The 24,763-nt window shown below is 40.8% G+C and overlaps 1 protein-coding gene across 1 annotated transcript in view; it reads right to left on the minus strand.

Annotated features, from left to right (window-relative positions):
• LOC119894372 (metabotropic glutamate receptor 8-like) overlaps positions 1-24,763 on the minus strand; it is a 208,492-nt gene extending 183,729 nt beyond the window's left edge. The window contains exons 1-3 of the mRNA XM_038707080.1: positions 23,634-24,763; positions 20,721-20,832; positions 19,996-20,557 (exon numbers count right to left, since the gene is read on the minus strand). Coding sequence (XP_038563008.1) covers positions 19,996-20,541 — 546 coding nt within the window. The 5' untranslated portion in view covers positions 20,542-20,557; positions 20,721-20,832; positions 23,634-24,763. The remainder of the gene's footprint in view (positions 1-19,995; positions 20,558-20,720; positions 20,833-23,633) is intronic.

Below are 24,763 nucleotides of genomic sequence, written 5' to 3' on the forward strand. Positions count from 1 at the left end.
CACTGAGACTCATCTAAAAACAAAAATGTAAAATATCATTGCTCGAAGACATCTTAGACTCCTGAATTCAAATTAGAACAAACTGATGATTAACATCTTTCTATTCTTAAGAGTGGTGATGTTTTCGTAAAGAGAGGACATTTTTGTACCTCTCTCAACCAATAGAAGAGCATTTCATCACTCTGTTTTAGTTAGAATATGAAGACAGCTTAACATTGCAGCCATCTGCTGGCCCAAACTTTACCTGAAAACTTTAGGGTTCAAAAATTTTGGTTGCTGTCATGTCTGATGTGTGATCAGACCCGTGCAGTATTCTTACCCTGACCTACAGTGGCATACATATGTGAACCTCTTGGAATTTGATGGTTTTCTGGATAAATTTGTCATAAAATGTGATCTGATCTTCATCTAAGTCAAGGGTATTGATAAATATAATGTGTCTAAAAACAATAACAATAAATAAATATTGATCCCTCGTCTTTATTGAGAACAACAAAAAAAACCTTTGTGGTTCGTTTGTGGAAAAAGTATGTGAACCCTTGAGATAATGACCTCAAAAAAGCTAATTGGACTGAGGTTTTAGCACACCTGGATTCTCATAAGAAAATGAGTTTGGAGGTGTGGACTACAGCTACTTTGACTGATAAAACCCCCTCAAACTTTTGGAGTTTGCTCTGTACAAGAAGCACAGGCTTATGTGAGCCATGCCTCGCCAAGAAGAGCTTTCAGAGGATCTAAGATCGAGAATTGTTGATTTACATAAAGCTGGCAAAGGTTACAAAGTGATTTCAAAGACTTTAGAAATTCACCAGTGTACAGTTAGGCAAACATTCTACAAATGGAGACACTTTGGGACTGTTGCTACACTACCAAGAAGTGAGCGCCGAGTCAAAATGACATCAAGAGCAAAACAAAGACTGATTAATGAAGTAAAGAAACAACCCCGAAGGACAGCCAAATATTTGAAGGCATCATTGGAACTGGCTAACATCTCTGTTCATTAGTCTACGATACGTAAATCATTGAACAAGCAGGGTATCTACAGCAGGACACCACGAAGGAAGCCACTGCTTACTAAAAAGAACATTGCTGCACGCCTGACGTTTGCAAAAGAGCACAGTGACACTCCACAGCAGTATTGGCAAAATGTTTTGTGGACTGATGAAATTAAGATTGAACTATTTGGACAAACCACACAGCACTACATCTGGCGTAGAAAGAGCACGGCATATCATCATGAAAACATCATCCTAACCGTAAAGTATGGTGGAGGTAACATCATGATTTGGGCCTGCTTTGCTGCATCAGTGCCTGGCCAGCTTGCAATCATTGAGGGGAAGATGAATTCCCAAGTACATCAGACAATTCTTCAGGATAATGTGAGAATGTCTGTACATCAGCTGAAGCTGTGTAGAAGTTGGGTGATGCAACCGGACAACGACCCACAACACCGGTTATTAATTACAGTGTTTCCCACAGAATGACAGTTATATACAGCATGCTAGCCTCAAAAACCCAGCTGTAATGTAACGTTAACTTAGCTCTCCTTATTTGCTAGGCTCCTTACATGCTTGCTAATAACTTTTTTTAAGCTGGGTCTCCGACATTCACAGCGTTGTTTTGGACTGATTTGTGCAGCGGTGTTCATGAGGGAGTGCGAGAGCAAGAGCGCAAGGGACGGGTGAGCGAGAGAGAGAGAGGGACGAGAGATGAGTACGACTATGCGCTGCCTGCAGCTCTGCAATCAACTACGATTTTAAATAAGCCTAGTAAAAAAAATCAAAAAATTTCAATATGTGGCGGTCAGCATTGATATTGTGGCCGCCACCACAAATAAATGAACGTAAGGAAACACTGGATTATAAGGGTTCACTTATCATTTTGTCATTTTGAATGTTAAATGAGTGTGTTCAATAAAGACACGAGGGATCAGAATTTATTTGGAGTTATTATTTTAGACACATTATATTTGTTAATAGCCTTGACTGAGATCACATTTTATGATAAATTTATGCAGAAAACCATGAAATTCCAAAAAGTAGACCTACTTTTTCTTGCCACTGTATTTGACAAACTGAATACTGTGTCATGTCATCCAGCTCAAAACAAGTCTAGCTGGCTGAGTGGCTCTAGAGTTTTAGTTTCAGTAGCTCCTAAAAAATGGTGTGTTGAAATAAGGTTTTCACTTGACAACATCTACATGTTGTAGTTTGGTGAAGCCTTAAGATAAAATTATTGGTGATATTCAACTTGTTTGAAACTAGTTTTTGCATTCGGTCTGTTGGATATTACTCATTATTTCCAGATGATGAGAAATTATTGCTTTTTAACCCAGAAAATAACTCAATTGGTAAACAATTTCCAGAATAACCTTGACATTTCTGGGAAAACACTGAAAAGTCCTGTATATTTATCGCCTGCAGATTAAAAGGCTGAATAAAATGTTTTTGCAGTCTTAGAAAAGCACCTAAAACTTGTGATCCCCAACTCAGATTTTCATCCCCTGAAGACTAAAGGAGCCACCAGACGGCCCACTTTGTGAGCAGCAAGCTCCTGCTGAACGACCTGACGACTGAATGACGGCTCAGTGTCGGCAGACGGCTGTCAACGAGCATCACGTCCTGCGGCAAGCGAAGAGCGGCACCCTACCAAAGCTTAACCCCAAAATGTCATACCGATGCTCGCCTGCTGCAAACAGATGTAAAGAGACGATCTGAGGAGCCGGGTGATGATAATCTGCAAGAACAACGTTAGCGACGACATGCTGTGACATCATCGTCCTGAGGCTCGGATAGAAACGACGCAACACTATTTCCTTTTGACCTGCGACCATCTGCAGCCTGCAGCAGGGAACATCAGGATTCATGTGTGAAACAAATCAGTCCTGTGCACACGTGAAACAGTGTGACTGGTGCTGCGTTCAAGATCAAATAAATCCAAACCAGAGTTTAAGTCAGCAACCTGAAGCTGGACACAGCTTCTGTAAAGACAGTACAAGCAGAAACGACTTACTACTAACTTACTACTTATTAAAACTGTGGGTGAGACACAAAATGCGGATTTGAGACTGGACTTGTAGTTTGTAGGATGATGTCACAGTCAAATCATAACAATAAAAATAATAATAATAATCATAACAAGTGGAACCAGAAATCATATTTACGTTTTTTTTTTTATCCTCAGGCTTATAAAGTCACAAAAAGGCCTTGCAATGGAACATGTCAGGATGGATAGATGTGTGTTTGTTGGATAAATGCGTGGATTCAGATTATTCAAAAGAAAATCATACATGTTTGTGAAGTGTGACGACCCTCAGGCTCTGCCATGGCCCGTAGGTTGTGTCTTGCACGGGCTGCTGCTTTCAGGTCCTGGTAGGCAGAGTTTACATTAGTGCAACCGTGTGCACCTGGCCAGTCCACCCAGAAGGCATTTAGTCATGTCAGTAGTCAGACTGTTCCATCAGAATGGATTAATTAAGGTCACAGATTATCACAATAGAGTTTATCTTTCTCTTTAACAGTAAGGAAAATGAAGGAAGCCGTCAGATAACTGACTTCATTCGTTCATGCTCACAGAGTCTCACAGGAAGAATTGTGGGTACAAAAGAAACACTGGACGAATCATAAAACAAATTATATTATGGATCAAAAACAATGATAATGTATCCTGCCTCCTTTCTACTGAACACAAAAAAGTCAAGAACAGCCCTGAAAGTAAAGTCAGAGGCTAAAAAGTCAGAGGCAACCCAGAAAAGTCCAGAATAAACCTTGTAATGAACCTCTTTAATTGGTAATAGCCCTGAAGCCACTAAACCTGAGAAGATGGAAAAACCCTGAATTAAAAAGCCAAGGGTAACCCTGAAAAGTCCAAAATAACCTTGAAAAGATGGTAACAAAAATAAAAATATAGGAATAACTCATAGACTGTATAAAAGAAGAGGACGTAGTCAACTTCACCCATTTTGAAGCCTCGAGTTTGTCATTTCGGCCGTTGCCATCTTGCTGTTTTGCAACCAACAGCCCCGAATGTGACCATAGTTGGACGAGACAGTGGCACCAGCTAGCTTGGTTAGCTAGGTGCATCTGTAAGTCACGCTAACTGTGATTTTTACCGGGATGCTAATTTTGCATAGCAATCACAAGGTAGTCCTGCCCTAAAGCATACCCTGCTTTATCATCTATTTTACTCCAATTGGGACCATAATTTTCTAAATAAACATAACGCTGTACTGAAGAAGACTTGAAACTAGCAATTGAGAACATAAACTCATTATGAAAGTTTTTCTGAGGTAAGAAATCAGGTGGGAAGTTGGGTAATTTTGACATCTTTTTACAACCAGTGGAGTCGCCCTCTGCTGGCCGTTGGAAAGAATGCAGGTTTAAGGCAATTCCGTATTAGCTTAACTTTTCAGTCCTGGATGTTCCCGCTTGGAATAACCCTGGAAAGTCAAAGAAACTTTTGTGATTTAAAAAAAAGTCCAGAAATAAAGGATAAAAAGTCAAGCTCCAGAATCACATTGAAATACTGTAAACCTGAGGGGAACAAACTTAAAGTCAGGTTCAATCCTGAAAATATTAGACTAAATTTTATAAGAATATTAACAATCTTGAATAGTCCAGAAGGACCAAAACTTCAGTATGAGATGACTCTGAAATTCCTGCAATTCACAATTATATTTAGTCCGGCATAAACTTGAAAAATCCAATACAACAATATTGTAGCCTGATAAACAGACTGAACTGCCAGTCAAAGCAAAGGTTGAGAAGTCCAGAATAAATCTGAGGAACCTTGAAAGAAGGGTGTACAGCTGAAAAATCAGGAATAGTCAGTGTTAACGTATTAAGAAGATTAAAAGTTGCATTTATTTAGACATAAATATGAACACCAGACCACAATATAATCCATCTTCCCGGTGTTTACTTTGCGGAAGTCATTTAGGAGAAAAAGAAAAAAACAAAATAACTCGCAGGAGTTCGATGTGTGAGGAACAGTCTGGAGGAAAAATTGGGGCGACACGGTGATTAAACCGTCACTGAAGGACTCGTCCAGGTAATAGCCTCCTCCGCACAGGAAGAAAACCATTTAGCTGAAAGCCCGAGGCGTGTCGTGAGGGCGAGCGTGATTTGTTTGGCTGCTTGAAAAAATGCTGTTAAAAGGTTTTGTCTCTGTTGTTGAATTACTTTGTCTTTTCTTTTCCTGAAGCATTTTAAATAAAAAAGAATTAGACATCACAGACAGAAAGGTCTGTTTAACAAACCACAAGAGCTCCTGTCAAAAACCAGACAGTGGGAGGGGGGGCGGCTTCAGTCCAGGTTTGGGATTCTACCAGCAGACAAGTCTTATTTGGTGAAGACACATGAATCCTGACGTCCTGTAGAGCAATTCAGACCTGCTGCAGCTTTAAAATGTTAATCTGCGGCTGTCAGTCTGTCATTAGTTATTTTTTCCCGCTGCAGTCTGCAGTGTTCCCTAAAGCCACAAACAGGACGGAGTCTGTCTGATTATCTTCCAAAAACCAGCAGGGACCTGAGCCTCAAACCAGCAACTAGTTGACATCAAACTGTTAGGAGCCGTGTCAGAAATAATCAAACTGCTGTGAGGAGTCGATATATCCGTCATCAAAACAGGAGGAAGGTTTTAAGTTATGCCGCCAGAGGGCACCTCTGATAACCTTCAGCGCCACCATCAGGAAAAACATGAGAAATATCACACTTTAACAGACGGAGGTGGAGGAAGTAGTAATAACACTATACAAAATCTTTTGTATTTCAAACCTAACAGACGTAGAAAAGTATTAACGACAAAATATACAGAAAGTATCAAAAACAAATGTACTGCAGAATGCAGTATACACTGTTGTTATATGATTTGATCATCATTCTTTATGTATTTATATGTAAGCTGTACTGTAATGAATCACATTTTATAAACTGATTATGTATGTAAAACTTAACTAGAAAGTAACAGGTAACTATAGCGGTTAAAGTGAAGATAACAGTAGAAAATCTCCCTCTGAATTGTAGTAGAGGTATGAAGGACATACATAAGTACAGCACTTGTGGAAATGTACCTGGTTACATTCCACGACTGAAGACAAATTGCCAGTAAATATCCTGATTTTGCTGATAGTACGTCTGTACTTGTGTAATAGTGCAGAACTACGGGATACTAATACTTTCATTAAAGTAAAGTATTGGGGAACTTATTCCACCACTGGCCTTAACCCACTTTACAGAACTATTGCAAACTTTTATCTTAAATTAAATATTCAAATCAGGGTTATAATTAGGACATCGTATGATGTGCTGGGAAATCAAATGTGGGCGGGAGATTCTGCTTCTAAAAAGTGCAGAAATTATTAGAATTAATATCAGTCGATTTATTTATTTATTGAAATGAAGTAATCTGAGTATATTTTTGGGTTTTTGGACTGTTGGTCAGACAAAATAAGACATCTGTCACCTTGGACTCCAGGATTAACATATATTAATATTTTCTGACATCTTATAGACATAACGATTAATCACTTTATCGAAAAATAATAATCAGTAGATTAACAGATTAAAAAAATCTGCACCCTATCTGCTCATTCAGATGCAGAATAAAAAGCCTCTCCCGCAGCAGTTTGAGCTGCTGACACACTCAAGAGACGTGACGGCCGAGCAGCAGAAAGGAAGAGACGAGTGTGGGAGTGAGGAGGAAAAACAAATGAAGCATAAAGTGTGTACAGAGACAGAAGAAGAAGATGGCTCCTCCACTTATGAGCGAGCCTCCTGAAATGACAGCTCCTCCTCCTCCTCCGACCAACTCATTCGTCCAAAAAGCGATTTCCATCTGCAGCCAAATAAATGTCAGGTTCCCGTCTGCGCTCGTCAGCGTCGCTTCAATCTGTGACTCAACACGCCGCACATCATCGACGCATTTCACAACATGTCAGGGACGATGGACGAGACAAGAGCACTGCCTCGAGCTGACCTAAAAAATGAGGGAGCAAAGGGGACAACAACCAACCAACCAGCACCAAAACTGCTACCTAAGAGCCTCTGAGCAAGGCATGTCACCTCCAAAATGCTGCAGGAGAAACACACAGAGCCAGTGATAGGCTATGATTACATCGATGGCACAGACCTTCTTCCCAATGTTTCTATTTTCCTTTACAGAGTTTTGCACTTCAGCGGATTCTTCAGGTCGTATTCAAATACACAGTGTGACTCAAACCGGCTGTTGTTTTCTAAGCAAATATCTGAAAATTTCACTCTGGAACAAAGTAGTAGACCGACAGACATTAACATCCCTGAAGCCATGCTGCTAATGTGGCTAAAAAAAACTTTCTGTGGTTTCAACAGGCACAAAAAGGTCAAAGGTTCTTCAATTCAAATGCTTCCATTAATAAAGTACATATTTATCAACCTAATAGCATATTATGATGCAAATGGTTAATTATGGGAGTCCAACAATAAAAAAAAACTAATGAAATGATGTAAATTATTCTTGAGCCCAATACTGAAAAGAGTCCTGATACCCAATGATAGATAATGTATTTGCAACTTCACGTATAATATAATGTCTTTGTTAGAGAATATTGGTATTAGACATTGTTTTTTGTAAATCAGAATATAGATTTAAGTATGTCTTCCCTTAAAAACATGCAGAGGAGACGTTTTTTTAGCCCTGTGGTATCAGATATTCCTGTAAGACTGCATCGCTTTCCAACAACCAACACCAACCAGGTGAGCAGCTTGTATGTTGTCTGAGAGGCAAAACTCGCTGCTGCTCATAAAGCATTTTACTGTGTGCTCACAGTTATAAGTGAAAGAGATGAGACGAGTGAATCAACATGTTGATCAGCTCCTCTCTTCTGTCGTCCTCTGACAGTCAAAGTACAATGTTCAGAGGGATTTTAGTGAAACTATTAAAACAGGGGAACAAAAGTGCTATAAGTGAGTGGAACATGTCACATAAACAACTTGAAGGACAAATCCTGCAGACTGTTTCATGCTTTTGTGTTTGCTGAGGATGATGCGGAGATGCTTTTGTATACCAATATCACCCTATGACAGAGACTGATTGAAGCACTGAAGCCTTGTACTTGTTGTCCTTAAAGATGACAGTAAGCCTAATCACCGCTTTGAAACATGTTTATATATTTTTTATTTGCTCCCAAGTGCGTTTGACACATCCTGTCGCAGCTGCTAATAGAAATGATTAAAGGCTGAGTATTACAAGCATATATGGGTTGCATTTCTCTGTTATATCAAAGAGACTGGTCATGTAGCGCCCCACCTTTTGCTCGTTTGCAGTAAATGTTGGTTGAGTTATAGTCTTTCGACCACTATTAGGGCACTTTTTTATGGCATGAATGCATTTTTCATTTTGTTGCTTAATGAAGTTAATTTAGAACAATGTCACCAATGTTATTAGGAGTTATCCTCCGAGCGGCATGAATGTCTGTCGAACACTTCATGGAAATCTGTCTTATAATTGTTGAGGTATTTCAGTCTGGGTTTTAAGAGGTGGACCAACCAACAGACTGCCAGACAAACAGATATTGCCTTGCTGTTAGCGTGCCTAAAAAAGCCATGAGAATTACTCAGAACAGATTGAGGATCAAAAACATACTGAAGCTGTCCTTTAACAAATCAAACAGTGACAAAGCTGCATTATTTTATCATCTCTTTATCCCGCAGCACAGACACTCAGTGACTGACAGAATCCACTGAAGAACATCTCTGACTGAGCAGATCTATGAACCAGAGGGAGACGGCCGGCTTTGTTGGTGGTGATGAATGAGCTGCAATAGCTTTGACATTCACAAGGACAAGAAACAAAGCATGTTCAACTCCCACAGGAGGAGGAGGAAGGGGAGAAGGAGGAGGAGTAAAGTTCATTGAGATTCGAGGAAGAGGAAGAGAGGTCAGGTTTTGAGGATTTGTAGGTCAAATAATGTCTAAATACCTGCATAAAAGCTGGCATAGAGTGTGTGAGGTGAGAGATTAATGTCATGTAGTACAGGATGTAGAGCTGTTCATGATTATTGACAGTGTTTTGGACGTGAAATTGACATAAATGAGTGTTTGCTGGGTATCTTCACGTAAGGTCACTGTTGTTCCCCTCCCAACATGTTTCACTAAGTGCCCGAAAACAACATGTGTTTACGTTGAAGTGACAAAGGCCTCTATTGACTGCAGTAATCAGAAGTTTCAAACCAAATTCATATAGTGAAGCAGTCGTGGTGGATGGCTGTTTGTTTCCCGTTTCCAACAAACAGCCAATGTTATTTTCTTTAAAGCATCGATTCGTAACCATGTCTTTATTATTGGAACCACTCCCTTAGTGTTGAGACACTCCCCTAGCCTTAAAGTTTCAACCCAAACCACAATGTTTCTTCAACCTTCAAAGTGCTCATTTTAACCCGAACCAAAAGGATGTTTTGTTTGTTAAACCTAACCAAACCTTAAGGTGGTTATATTTCATAATGATAACTTATCAAATGACAATGTCACAGTGTGAACGGGGGTCTCTCGTAGTAATGAACCTACAGAGCTGAATCTGCAGCTCCCCCTGGCTTTATGGAGCTTCATAGTGAGTTTTAGCTTAGTGTTTAGTACAACTTTACTGTTCTGGTTCCCTCTCAGCACTTCAGAGAAAAAGCTTTGCAATGCCGCTGCACACTAGCTGCTCAGCAGAAAACAGCAGACAGACACAGTAAGCAGCTAAAGAGACAGATAATCTTGCTTTGTAACTGCTGGATGTGTAAATAAATAACTGTTTAATAACAAGGTCACCATCACTGTCAAAGGTGATGATGACTTCTTTCTGCTGCCCCAAAGGGGGAAAAAAAAATCAGCATGTTTAAGAAATAAATATAAATAAATAAATTTGATTAGAGGTAAATTAGGATTAAATCTTGTCTAACAAAAAGTTTATTTCAATCAACCAATCAACTATGGCAATCATCGGCACCCATCAAGACTTTTACATCGTGTAGTGTGACAGGTCGATTACACAGGGTTAAACCAGCAGTACCTACTGCAGTAAGTTCAAAGGTCACTGCCCCGTGGCTGCTATGACTCACAGCGGAGGGTTTCTACTCCTTCAGCGTGTCCTGAACCAAATCCAAAATAACAGTCTGAGGAGACAGTGGAAGGGTCACAATTTTTCTTGTTACGTGAGCGGGCGCCTGTAGGGCTCCAGTCCACCAATCCACCAATCAGGAGCTGAGAGTTCGCCCTCCATCTGTTAGTGATGCTTCGGTTCACCGCAGCTGGCCAGGCGGTGAGCTCTGTAGGAAACCACTTCAAAAAACAGGCTGCTAAGCATGGAGGAGCATGAGAGGCAGAGTCGTTTACAGCCGAGGTCTGTCTGAATCCACAATGAACCAGGAATGGATGCCAAATCTCCACATCTGGAGCGTCAGTGAAAATATATTTTATAATTTATAAATTAAGATATCTTTATTACTGAAACAGCCTTAGTTTGTGAAAGATCACAGGTTCAGTAAGTCTGACGTCGGATTAATAATGTTATAAGAATAAAAATAAGAAAAAAATAGATCCCACAGATAGTTTGTCTAATCTGCAGGATCACAATCATACAATATTTTAAACATTACAGTAAAGCAGCCTGGCTGTTCTTTCACTGATGCATCGCGTCAGCTGACCAATCAATGAGCAGATTTGAATTGAATGCCACGCTATTGATCAAGCCTACCACGGAGGATGGCAAGCACCGCAACAACCGCAGTGTTCATACTGTAAACTTCAGGGCGTGTTAAATTAATAAATGAGTAACAAGCTCTGTAACGGTTCAAGGATGGATCGCCATGGGCTGTACGAGACTGACCACAAACTCTGAAGCTGTAAGTGTTGCCATGTTTTGTGTTGTTTTACTGTTTATTTTAAAGGTTAGCTAACTTGGCCTTAGCATATTGCTCATTGGCTCGCTGTGCCGTGAGGCGACAGATACAGACACTCTTACTCTGCTATATGGCACCAAATTACATTATTGATGAAAAATGCGATAATACCACATACCGCGCCGCGACATATTGCCGCGGTGGAAATTACTTCACCACGACAGCCCTACTGTGAGACATATTTAAGGGATTGGAACATCCCTGATGATGGTGGACGACGATCAACTTCTGGGTCACAGGCCAGAGGACAAGGAGCAAGGGAGCCTTCAGAGTATCTGACCTTGTAACCAGAGGCCGCTGTTCACATCCTGCCTCCAACCAAAAGTGAACCTTGGCTCCTTTTAATCATGACCACCATAATCTCTCTTATGCTGGCTGCACACTAGAGGATAATTGGCCCGATTCTGGTTCTGATTCGCTCCTCCTGACAATCGTGGAGGTGTTCCTGATCAGAGGCTAGTCTGAACAGATAATCGGCACAAATGGCTCCCCCATTTTGGAAACATAAGTACTGTTATTTAGGATTCAAAATCGGGATGCTCTGATTGTTTCCTGTAGTGTGAAAGGAACAGCATATTGAGCAGAAACCCGCAAATAAGAGCTAACAGAGAAGCAACCGGATGTTGTGTACATGTTTGCGCTATAAATGTATAAGCCATGCTGATTCTGTCTTCTTTTTTTTGTTTTGCTGTGCAAAACATAGCACACACACAAGTGCAACCAGCTAACCAGGCTCCATGTTTGTTAATTTTATTTTTGTGCCTAAACCGAACCATATAGGTGGCAGATTTAAATCATTTCTGGAAGACGTGTGGACAGGTGACATGTTTTGTTGTTTACTTATGAGGACTTGTTGGATTTGAGTCAGGCTAAGGCATCAACATATATGAAACACTTATCAGCCAATCAGAAATTAGTATTTTCCATGACTGTGACATTAATGTTTTTTAACAAATAATTAATAAAAATCTCATTTCTGTTCTATCAGTGGTTTTGAAAACGGAGTCAGTCTCTACATGCTGAGTTCAGAGAGTTGAGTTGATTACAGGTGAAAAAGGTCGAGAAAACCCTGTTGTGAAGGGTTCCTTTTAATTTGTCCAGCCCATGAAAACATGATCTTTGAAAAGAGACAGTAAACACAAACATTTCCTTTTCATCTTGCGTGTAATAAATCAGCACGCAGATGTAAGTTCTCGCCAAATGACATTGTTCTGCTCAGGTGTCATCCGAAAATTGTAACAAGCGGCTCTGAATTAAAATGCCAGAATTTCTTCTGTGTAATAAATTTATATGAACCTGTGTCAATATGAATCCCCCATATCCTCTGTGATGAACAGCGTCTGTTGGTAATGAAGCCAGCGGACCTCTGACCTTTATCATCGCTCCACCACTGACTTCACAGACTGAAATTTTAGAGCATTATCTGAGCTCCACTCTAGGCTTTTTATTCCCACATGGATCAGATTTCTCATCTGGTGGCAGAATGACGACCTTTTCATTCGCAACACGGAAATAAACCAAACGGACGGCCGAGACTGTAAAGGTCTGAATACATTACAGATTACGGAGAGTGGTTCTACAGTCCAAAGCTCAAAGATATTCAGTTTGCAATCATGTGCAAATGAGTTTTCTGTAAATCAATGAACAATCAGTTACCAAAGTTGTGGATACATTTTCTGCTGATCAACTAATCGTTTCAGCACTAATTAGAGATGTTTGTTGGTCTATTAGTTGATTAGTTGTCAACTATTAACTTCGATCGTGAAAATAAGTATAAACTCACTGATTTCAGCTTTTCCAATGTGATTATTTTTGAGTTTCTTTACTCCTCTATGGCACTAAACTGAATATATTTGGGTTGTGGACAAAACAACAGACATTTGAGGACATCATCTTTGGCTTTGGAAGACACTAATAGACATTTTTCACCATTTTCTGACAGTTTAGGGACCAAACAACTGACCGATTAATTGTAAAAATGATCGATAGATTAATCGATAATGAAATTAATAGTTAGTTGCAGCCCTACTTTGAGACCAAGTCAAGCCTCGTGTCAGTGACGACACGTCAAGTGATGTGAGACATGTCCAAGTCTAATCTCCCGTTATTTATGACAAGTCTGAGTCAAGTGTCTCCTCGTTAGACACTATTCCCATTCAAATCTCAAGTCATTTTGGACACGCCGTAGTCAAGTCTTAAGGGAGCAGAGACAATTCTCAAGTCATTTGGGACAGATTGCAGTCGAATCTCGTGTCATTTGACACAAGTCCATATCAAGTCTGATCTCACACTAAGAGAAAGCAAATTCACCTGTTTCCTGAAATGGTGAAGTTTTGAAAAATCTCTACAAAAGGAAATATTACCCACTGTGTTTTCCTGCTTTTTTAGCATTTTGTTTCATTTATATTAGTATAAACATAATCACGTTCTTACATTAAATACAGTGTACATGTTTGCGCTATAAATGTATAAGCCATGCTGATTCTGTCTTCCAACCCCACCTCTGTCTGGTTTTAATATGACAGTTTCCAATAGGAGAAGGGATTATTGAAAATAATAAATATGAGCATAAAGCACAAAAAGCTTTATTAAAACTGACAAAAATACAATGAGGACGATTCAGACAGCTTAACGAGTTGGTTATTATCAGGCGCACTAATGAATTGCTGCTACAATGTGCAAATTCCTCTCGATTAAATTCCATTATCCACCCTTTCCTCCATCTTTTTTTCCCTTTCAGAGAAAAATTACATTTGTTAGCCAACAATAGAGCAATCAGGTAATCGAGACAGATCAGCCGGCGGACGCCTCCAGCTGGCATTATTTTATAAAGGTGGAACGGTTTCACCCTCACATTCATTAAGGACGTCAGTATGAGATGAGGTTGCTGATTGGACGTGATGCCGCTGCTCAAACTGAGATGTTCAGGTCACACAGTCGGTTAATGAGACACACTGGTCTGATTATATGTCTGTGATTGGCTGTGGGAGGCTGACTTGCAGTGATGTCACCTGCCAGCGGCTGACAGGTTAGATTAGTTCAGGATGGTGATGCATCCCTTTGCTCAAGAAAGAGATGTTTCAAGTTTTAGGTGATTTAAGTCCACAGCAGTTAAAAAGTTATTTGAAGCAGGTCTCAAGCCATTTGAGACAAGTCCAAGTCAAATCCCAAGTCATTTAAGTTGAAAAAAGCCGGAGATATTATAAAGTCTCAACTCATGTGAGATTTGCATTTTGAGTTACAATGCTTTTGGGAAACATCTCTTTAGATGGCTAAAAAAGGCTCATGAAATAAACGCCTCCATCAGAGCAACTGAAAACAGTCATTATTTCTTGGCATGTACATTAAGAATGTAAATAAAGCTTGTCAGCAGGATATTTGTAGATATACATGCTCCCCCAGATGCGATTTTGACCTCCTCTGCTTTTCTTTTGTCCCACAGATGATGTGTTTATTCCCTCATATTAACCATCTGCTGCTTGTGTTAGCACATAGTGGCGTGTTATTAGGAGGTAACACTTCAGAGAGTGAAACCCAGTTTCAACATTCACGCGTCTTCAGACTGTGCAAAGCTGCGTGAAAACCAAGTAAATATTCCTCACCGTACAGGACATGTTCAGTATCTGTCTTTCTCAACCTGGAAACTTTTTGCATCGTCAAGCACATTAATGTCTGTTTGGGATCTGCTGTTCTTTATCGCTTCATTCTGTAACAGTGGATAAATTGAATCAGCTGATACCAATATCTGACTGTGCAGGAGGTGAACGCTAACCTGTTCACAGCAAAATCATCAGCAGTGAATTACTATAACTTTACAGTCAGTGTATGGTCATTTTGGCAGCTACAGGTAGACAAATCAGTATATCACAATATAATTCAAAGTAATGCAAACTACAGTCTCTAAAAGGATCATGCACTTGAACTTGAACAACTCTCTGAAGCAATTTCAACACAAACTGAACATTACATCTTTCATGTAGGTAGAATTAGACTTCATCCATTTATGCTAGTTGTTTTTGCAATTTTGCAGAGGATTTTCTGGCTGAGCAGATGATGTGTTGAGTGAAAACACAACTCGTTACCTCTGTCTAATGAAAGAAAAGAATCAGGAGGATTCTTGTATTTAAAGTTAAGTGTCAGTTCTCAAAATGCTGCATTTCCTCTCATCTAACTCGTGAAAAACTGGCTTAAATCAATATATTTTTATTAGTAGTTAATCACATGTCCACTTGTATGTCAAAGTTGTCACTCACAGATAATTCTCTCCAACCCTGCAGCTCTACTGGGCTGTTTAGCCTCTTTTAGCTCCTACTTTTGCTTTTCTGGTATATTTACTGTATAGTTGATGTTGCCATGTTGTTTGGGAGCGTGATGTCCCAGGCAATGTCCCAGATGATATTGACTGACAGTGATACTTTTCTTCTTCTGTGGTTTGAGGCTGTCGTTCTGCTTGGAGGCTCAATTCATCTCCTCCCTCTGACAGTTTATATGGAACGATGTAGGAAGGTTCCCTCTGTTTTCATTCCTCCCTCTGTTATTTTCTCACCCCTTTCATTTTTTATTTTGTGTTTTTGGCCGAGCCTGCAGCGAGCGCATAAACAGAGACTCTGTGGTTCTGTCTCTCCCACGCAGATATGGAAATATAACGCAGCATCGTGAGCGACTGTCGCAGCACAGTCCTCCTGAAGACCAGGCCAGGCTCAGACTGTGTGATACTGTGTGAAATGGATGTGCAAATATTATGCAAATGCACGGAGAGCATATCACAGTTTCAGATGGAGGATCTCACCTCTGACTCCCTCCGTGAAGCAAAGGAAGAGGGAGGAGAGACTTTTATTAACAGCAAATCTCCGCTGAATCGGGGCGCCCTGGTAGCTCACCTGGCAGAGCACACGTACCATGTACAACTTTCAGTCCTTAACACAGTGGCCAGAGAGCCCACTGCCCTTTGCTGCATGTCATCTCCATATTTCCTGTTTCTCTTCATGTGTTACTATGAAATTAAGGCAAAAAAACCCTCCTCCAAATCAAGGACAGGACAGAAACTGATTATTTATCTATTCTTAGAGCCAGAACATGTCAGGTCAGTAGGTGAGATAACTCACACTGGGCAGAAATAAAATATTGTAATGCTATCGATTATTGTGTAACGCAGTGTACTGTTATCTATGATTATGTATGATTCATGTACAAACAAGATACATTTGTGATATTTCGTCTATATATTTTGGCTAAAATATCTGAATCAAATTGGATGGATAGTTTTTCCTCTAGTGGCATCAGTGAAAGCTTTTGGAAATGTTTGATATATGTTTGTATTGTTTTTATTCCTATATATTTGATCTGTTTTTAGAGAAGCAGGTGCACCACATGTAGAGGAGGCTTGTTAATGATGAAGGTTATTGAAATTATCAAACCCAATGTGGTACCGAATGACACCTGCACTGGTGTGTTCACTGTTCACTGTTGCTTTACCTGCTCCGTGCTTGTAAAATATCCACCATGTCACGTCTTGTAACTAGAGCTGGGCGATATGGCCAAAAATGTTATCACGATAAAACATTCATACCATTCGATATCGATAATTATCACGATAAATGTCAATTTATTTGTTTCAAATTTAAAGGAAGATTTTTGCTCCTGAGTGATAGTTGAAAAAAACAGTTAATTGTGGTTTCAACTTTTCTTTATGGTCAAAACGTTTGATGCCAAACAGCAGATCATTTAACAAATCTGGGGTAAAACATAAACAACGATTATGATAAAATCTTTTTTCAACAAATTTGATTAGTAAATCTTTTTTCAGTTCCTTTTCCTCAACAAAATAAACATCTTAATAGGAAAATTAAGTGCTACTTTGTCTGTAATTTAAAGGAATTAAATCAAACATTTATTGACGATATATTGAATATTTGTTATATTGTATATATATATATATATATATATATATATATATATATATATATATATATATATATATATATACATACATACATATATATATATATATATATATATATATATATATATATATATATATATATATATATATATATATATATATATATATATATATATATATATATATATACACTGTATATATATATTGTAATAATAATCATGACTTTTTTGCCCAGCCCTACTTGTAACGTAATACCAGATAACCTCTCTCTGTATTTCTCTGCAAAATGCTAAAATGGGTTGCCAAATATACCTGGACGGCCGTTACTATATCTGGACGGCCGTTAATATATCTGGACGGCCTGCCCAAATAAAGTCTGGTAAACACTGGACAGTGACCAAATATCTGAAAGACATTTCTAATGACATTGCCATCAGCCTCAGCTGTACTTTGTATTTAGTGCTACTAAGCAATTAAGAGCCTTTAGTGTGGCTTTAGCTTATTGTTATTCCGCACACATCCCCTCAACTTTTTGAACTTCTAAAATAAAAATAAAACCATGCTACTCTCATTAGACCCGACCATGGATTTGTACAACATGAGTGATCAATCACTCCCCTGGTGAGGTGAAACAGAAACATCTCATTGATGACATTGTTAACTATCACCACATAAAATATGTTTATTTTGCAGTGTGATGTTTTTCCCCAAATGTTAACTTTTCATGAAAGTGTATCAATTTGTTGTGACATTGTGCAGGCGGTATTTATTTCAGGCTGCAATAATCCATGACAGTAAAATTGTTTAAATCTGGGCAAATCCTCAAAAAAGGGCCTGCTGTTTTGGGCTTTTAACACCATCATTGTCAAAGTCATTGGTTGTCCTCCCTTTTTTGAATAATGATACAAGCTTAAGTTGCAACTTTGTATTAATATTCAGAAAATATTGCAACTGAATTATATGTAGGAGGTCACAGCAAAGAATGCGTGTCCTAAAATATCTAGTGCAACCTAGTATTACTTCCAATCAGTGTTGTTCATTAGTTCACATTACATCACTTTCACACAAATGTAAGCCTATGAAGTCCGTCGTGATCCACGCTTTAATTTAGCTGAACATACAAATCATACTGTCACAAGCCAAATGCTTTTTGTTGGTATCTTTCTCTCTAAGCAAATAATAGCCTAGCTTTAACGTGACTTTGGCCCCTTCCAGTGCATCTACAATGGAAATTGTTTTAAGAACCTATCCTTTACTGTATAACAAAAACATAGTCATATATTTTAGTTGCATTATCAGTACTGTACTGAGAACATTTTGCAAACAATAATTACTTTTACTAAACTGATATTTTCAATGCAGAGCTTTTTTAAATGTGATGTTTATATTGCAGTAATGATACTTTTACTTAAAGAGTGAACATCTTATCTTTACTGACCTCCGGTGGTTTTACTTCTCACCTTGCTGTAGTGATGCACAGGTGTACTCCAGGACCCTGCGACATCACTGTTGGGTAGGCCTGTTATACTATATTTGTGGGGTCCAAAAGAAAGGAGCCCACTAAACTTGTGGGGAGCAACATGCTGAACCCCACAAGTTTAAAGGGCTGTTTGGGGGTTAAGACTAGGTTTTAGGGTTATGGGTTAGGGGTTTGGGTTAGGGGTCAGGCACTTAGTTGTGATGGTTAATGTAAGAGTAAGGTGCTAGGGAATGCATCATGTCAAGATGAAGATAGTGAAACAAAGATTTGTGTGTTTACAGGTGCAATGAAGCACACTTCTGACCACACCCAACCACACACATCAGTGATACTGGTTGAGGTCAGAGGTGAAGGACTGTTTTTCATCCTGGTGTTAAGTTACTTTTAGGATCTGGATACCTCCTCCGCATCTGTCCCAGGGAGGGATGACACCAGAACCCCCAAGGCAGGTTCAGTTTCGGAACTGTTATCCTTTTAATCCCACTTGAGTTTGCATGCCTGCGTCTAGAATATTTTAATTTGATGAAATGGTGCAGCTGTAAAAACATGGCTTTAGGAGTTTGTATTATGTTATGCTTAACTGAGAACCTATTAAAGCCAACTCCTATATCTGAGTCTGGACTGCAGCTGAAGGTTGTGACAGCACACGTGAGCGGCAGCAGGGTGAGGAATCCTCTACATCATGAAAATCTGGCTATCCCACCCACGAGGCATCTCCAGCTAATTTTAGATAAGTGATGTTGTTGGGCCTTTCTGTCCTCATTAAGAGGCTGCGTTCTAGCACAAACACATGAATCATATAGTTCATCACTAATTTAACGCAGTGGAATTTCTTTGCTGCCATGCACAGAAACACGCCGCCTCAAGATACAGTTTGTCTGCACACGCAGAAGATGACGGGGCAACAGCTGGGATCAACTTTCTATGTCAACGTACTGCAAGAAACAGACGTCTGAAAACATTATCAATGAATTCAGCTCAGAGGGAGGATGAAGACAAATGTGAATATAAGAATATGTTTCCACCGCCACTGATGAAACACTTCATATTGACATCATTCTCCTGTACATCACATCTGTCTGTCTTCTCCAGGTTAAGGCTGCAGTTCTTCTCCACGTCTGCTGCATAAAGGCAGTTGTCATAGTGAGATTAGAAAGTGGGAAAAGGAGGTTTGTTTTGTGAGAAACGTTAATTACAATCACAGGGTGAGGAGTGCTCTATCACTGAGTCTGAAAAGCTCTTAAACCCAATTCTTAAACTGCAGTCCCATTACTGAAGAGAACACACATTTAATAGTTTCAGTGCACTGTCCAACACATCCACCCCGCTACTGTCACATACACACATACCATCACACCTGCTCTTTCGATGATTGCTATCTACCAGGTTTTCCACAGTAGCTTTACAACTTATGTTCATTTTACAAATGCTTTGTCTTTTTTATCTTTGGACAGGCTCTACTCTCACGGATCTGCTAAGAGATGTAAAACCTTTGGACACATCTGGCCCAACAAGAGTCAAAACATCTCTCTCTCAAAGAGAGCCAACAGAGTGTGTTTTTGCAGGCTTGTTAGCCAAAACAGCTGTTTCTTTGGCAGTGGTGACAAACCAAATGTTCACCATTTAGTCACATGAAACTACAGTACATCAGCAGGCTCACCATTCAAACAGAAACTTCATCTGACAGCCTTCTCTTACCTTGAACAGTCGCAGGATGTTGGCCACCATGATTGACACAGAGCTGGCCGACGCCCCGATGACACCCACCACTTTATCCGGCTTGGCGAAGATGGGTGGGTCACCGTTAGCACAGCGGACGTCAGAGCTGTCCCTCTCGATGAGTGCCTGGACGAAGGTGAGCGACTGCTCCAGGGCATAGGTGTCACGTGAACACGTGTCCAGGATGCGTGCCCCGAGCGTCACATTGGGCAGCAGCTCCGGGTCCTTGTTGATGAGGTCAATGGCGAACAGCATGGCTTCCAGACGGTGGATGCCCTTCTCCTTCTTCAGCTCGCCGCAGGGAACGCCTCTCTCGCCACGAGAGTGCACGGGGAACAAGCCGCCCAAGATGATGTCACCATCCAGCCGGATGGAGTGTGCGTACTCCTGCTGGGGCTGCTGGGAGTCTGCCAACACTGTGGGCTTCTGAGTGGCAGAGCCTAGCAGCCAGCAGCAGCTCTTCAGCATCAGCAGGGAAAGGAAGCAGTGACTTGAAACGCGCAGAAGATTTGAACCCCTCGCCATTTTGCAGTGAGTTGAGCTGCAGGGAAAAGGAGAAGTGATATGATCGCACAATCAACAGGCAGGTGGCTGCAGCAGTGGTGCGGGTGGTGTGGGGAGGACAGGTTGAGCCAGACCATGGAGTCCCCCGTCACCCAGGGCAGGGTCAACCACAGTGGGCGGTCCCACCTATGAACACTGACCCTAAGGGTTTCCTGCGGTACAGGTTCCTGTGTCGGGCATAGCTGTCTTAGGCAGCGGAGGAGGCAGAGCTTCAGGTTCTCAACAGCTACAATTTCATATTCTTCTAGAAACCTGTTGGAAAATTCAGACAGAGGAGGAAACAATCAATACATGATAAATAAACCAGAGATGCTTCAAGGAAAAATTCTGAGCACGTCACAGAGTTGCTGTCTCAGTCCTTACTCACCTATTCACACATAAATGTATACAGCGCTTTCATCAAAAGCATTTATTTTGCTGTTCATTCACCTATTCACGCACACACTCACCAGTTCACTGCCATTGGTGTGACAGTGAGCTACCACACAGGGTGAACCGCCTACCGAGTGATCAGTGGATGACCCGCTTTACCCCCTAAGCTATAGCCAGAGTATATACATAATACCAGAACTATCATTTGATTAAATATGCAGATGACACCACAGAGGTTAGTCGAACAAATGATAACATCAAGGAGTCCTACAGGGCCAGGGTGGAGGAGCTGAAACCACCTCCCTCTCAAGGTGTACAAAACCAAAGAGGTGATCATTAATCTCAGTCAGACACCACTGATGGTTTATCTGTTGAGGTAGTACATTGTTTTTCATTTCTAGGCGTACAGATCTCCAACAATTTAACTTGGGTATGATAACACTGACTGCAGGTTGAAAAAGATTGTCTTACATGCCTTAAGACTTTTGGCATGTCTACCAAGTCTTTGGTTCATTACACTATTGAAGGTTTTCTTACTAATTAACAGGTTGTATCTCATACACAAAACTATTACATCAAAAGTTTGTGGTGGAACCAACATTTTTATTTTTTGTTATCTGTTTTATCTGTTTTTTCCTGGCATGTTTGAGTCCTCCACCGACAGATGAACAACCAATAAAGATGGTCTCTACGGAGCCCCTAAAGTCCAGAAAGGTGATATATCTCCACCCTAATGCCTAAACCCTGAACCCTCACAGTCTTAGTTGACGTCACCTGGTGAGGGCTTCAGTGCAAGAGGCTGACAGGGCCCGAAATGGTTCAATGTGCCAGCACCGCATGCGCTCTTGCAATGTTACCATGACTACACTGAAGGGATCCACCAGCTCTTGCAGAGTAAATTCATTATTTCAAAATTACCTGGGGATAAGAGGTAATTTCCAAATAATCTATTTACTTGATTTTATCAAAACAGCATTATACACTTACATATAAACTTGTTTTTTTCTTGTAGCTGCCCCTTCGATGTTTTTTTATTACACTGGCTTCTCCGTGCAACTCTGTTTAATGTCATATCGCTATGAATTGTGAGTAATTCCCTCACGCAAAGTCTGCAGAGATGGGAACTTACGGAAAATGTGCATAAAGACCTCAAAATCCGTGATTGTGGAGATTGGGATTCTGCCTTTATCTTGTGCACCAGTCAGTATCTGTGTGAACAAGTTTGTTATGTTGTCGGTACAAAATTATGAACTTGTGGGAACAAGATAAATAACTTGTTCAAGCCAGCACGGAGCCAGGAAGCACCACAGTCGCAGGCAGTGAAAAAAGTTAATTTCAATGATGGATTACTAGTTGATGAAAACATCTCAGTTGAATAAACATGGCGGAACCAAAAAGACGGAAGACAGCGAGTGAATGCCGAAAATTTTGGAATTTGGCCCTTGATGTAAACAAAGTTTACGTCCCCCCGGCTGTAGAGGCTCAGTCTTGTTCACTTTTTCCCTTTCATCCACCAACATGCTCATCGCTTCAGCAAATGGTTTAGCTGCAAACTGTTCGGTCCAACTCTGCTTAAATTTACAGGTGTATTTAGATTTGACATTTTGACAACAGGCCTGTCCACCTGAGCAGAGAGCAGCTGCACACAAGCCTCTTGGATCAGGCTGTGGGTTAATCAGGCCGCAGTGACAGATGGGTTGAAATTGTATGTGGTGTGTTGGGATTGTGTTTCATAGACGACCTGGCAACTTGAGTGACGTCAGACAAACGGTCAAAACTTAGATGACTGTATAGCGAATATTCATGATAAAGTTTGAACGCCATGCTAATAATAAGAGGAGGTTGGCAGGTATGAATGTTTTGGTGACCCATCCATCCACCCAACCTCCTCTGTAGCAGACATTGTCGCTGTGTAAGGACAGCAAAGGAGAATCACATGCCTGACTCTATCTGATGAACAAATCTGTGTTTGGAGGATGACATATTAAACTTTCAGGTGTGGCTGGAAAGTCCAGGTGTCCACATACTTTTGGCCATGTATTTAACCAGATGGTGGTTAAACTGTGAGTTTTCAGCTCTTCTTTATACACTCTTTTTGCACGCACTCCTCATCCTCAGGCAAACACATTTATAATCAATGCCTCCCGCGCACGAAATTGCAGAGCCATCACCAAGATCAGCGCGCAAACACATGCACATCCGCGCGCACACAGACACACACCCTTAAAAGAGTACGCAGACAATGTTTGGTTTAGTTTGTCAAACGCACCCCGTGAACACACACACATGCACACGCACTTGCACGAGCTAATCAGCACGAGCTCAAGTTGCATTCCAGCAGAATCAGCTGAAAACAGAAAATCCGATCTGAAGCCGGCCAGAACAAAGAACCTGAGATCCATCCGGCAGTCTGAGTCCCTTGTTATTGATTGGTATGCTACTTATCGATTGACTGATTAATTAATTGATTAATTTTACTGGTAGATTTAGGCTACAGGATAACAATCTGGATGAGATTACATTGAAAGCTGGTATCTCCAACATGGTCCCATCCCAATAAATTAAGAATAACATAGATAAACACTGTTTTGTTGATGATATTAATAATGATCAGATTGAACACTGATTGATTTTAACCTGTTATATCTAGATTGTAAATGTTTTGCGATGTGTTCAGGTACCTTTTCTCTCCGCAGCAGGAGCAGGTGTTTCCTTTCTCAGTGTCACAGGTCAGATGTTTTCTGTCTCCAGCTGTTTGTCAAATTACACAAACATTTTTTGGCTAAATTCCTGCGCGGGGACTCGATCCGCTTGCGCATCAGCATCCATCAAACGAAAAATTTAATGAAATCCAAATCCACTTTTCAGTTATGGAGAGCAGCCGCGTTCCTGGCAGAGAAGCGATAATATCCTTTAAACAGAAGGTTTCTGACGCTCCGGATCACCTGCAGGTGTCGGTTCGACTCCCCGCCGCTCAGCAGGGGATGATGCTCCGGAGCCGCGGTCCTTGTCCTCCCACAGATAGTGATGTTCGCTCTCAGATCAGTGCGTCGTACTACAGTAAAGACATGTTCACTTTAGGGTCGAGTGGTTACAGAAGACCTAAGTCACGGACGCGCTTTTTTCCCCGCTCCGAAGTGCGCGGTGTGGTGCGGTGCGACTGTCCTGCGTCACAGGAAACACGAGAGGCTCTCGGGCTCATCACACCATGAAAGTCCAGGCTGATGAGAGTCTGAGGGTCTCATCAAGTTCCCCAGTCACAGAACCGGTCTCAGGTCTGAGAAGGGACCGCATGATCCTGGTCCTGACGGAGAGGAAAGTGCGAACACGTGAAACCAGAGAGGCGGAGTGTGCGGCGCGTGTAACAGATGAAGTTAATGAGCTTCATCAAGCTGCCTGTCAGAGCGAGAGAAGCTACTGGGAGTTAAAGCAGCAGACATGGAGGCAGGACGCCCCCGAGCGGACTAACACCGCAGCTACACACAAGCAGGTCATATTAAAGATATCCAAACTCCCACAAACAGTTGGTACACATCTCTCCTCCAGTCTGACCCTCAGCACTAGGGCTGGGCTGTGTTCTGAGTCCCATGTTCTTTATACACATTGGGCTGCGTTTCCACATATCCCACAAACACAATAATCAAATCTGCAGATGACACAACAGAGATGGAACTGGCTTACCAGATTGGTGCATGGAAAATAACCTTACTTAACATCAAAAAGACTAAAATAACTCATTATTGATTTCAAGAGACACAGAGGGGACCATGCTCCACTAACCATCAGGGGAGAAGAAGTGGAGAGGGTATTT

This window comes from Micropterus salmoides, unplaced genomic scaffold (assembly GCF_014851395.1).
Source record: "Micropterus salmoides isolate LMB-PRFRI ecotype aquatic unplaced genomic scaffold, ASM1485139v1 Ms_hic_scaffold_8, whole genome shotgun sequence".
Taxonomy (NCBI): Eukaryota; Metazoa; Chordata; class Actinopteri; order Centrarchiformes; family Centrarchidae; genus Micropterus; species Micropterus salmoides.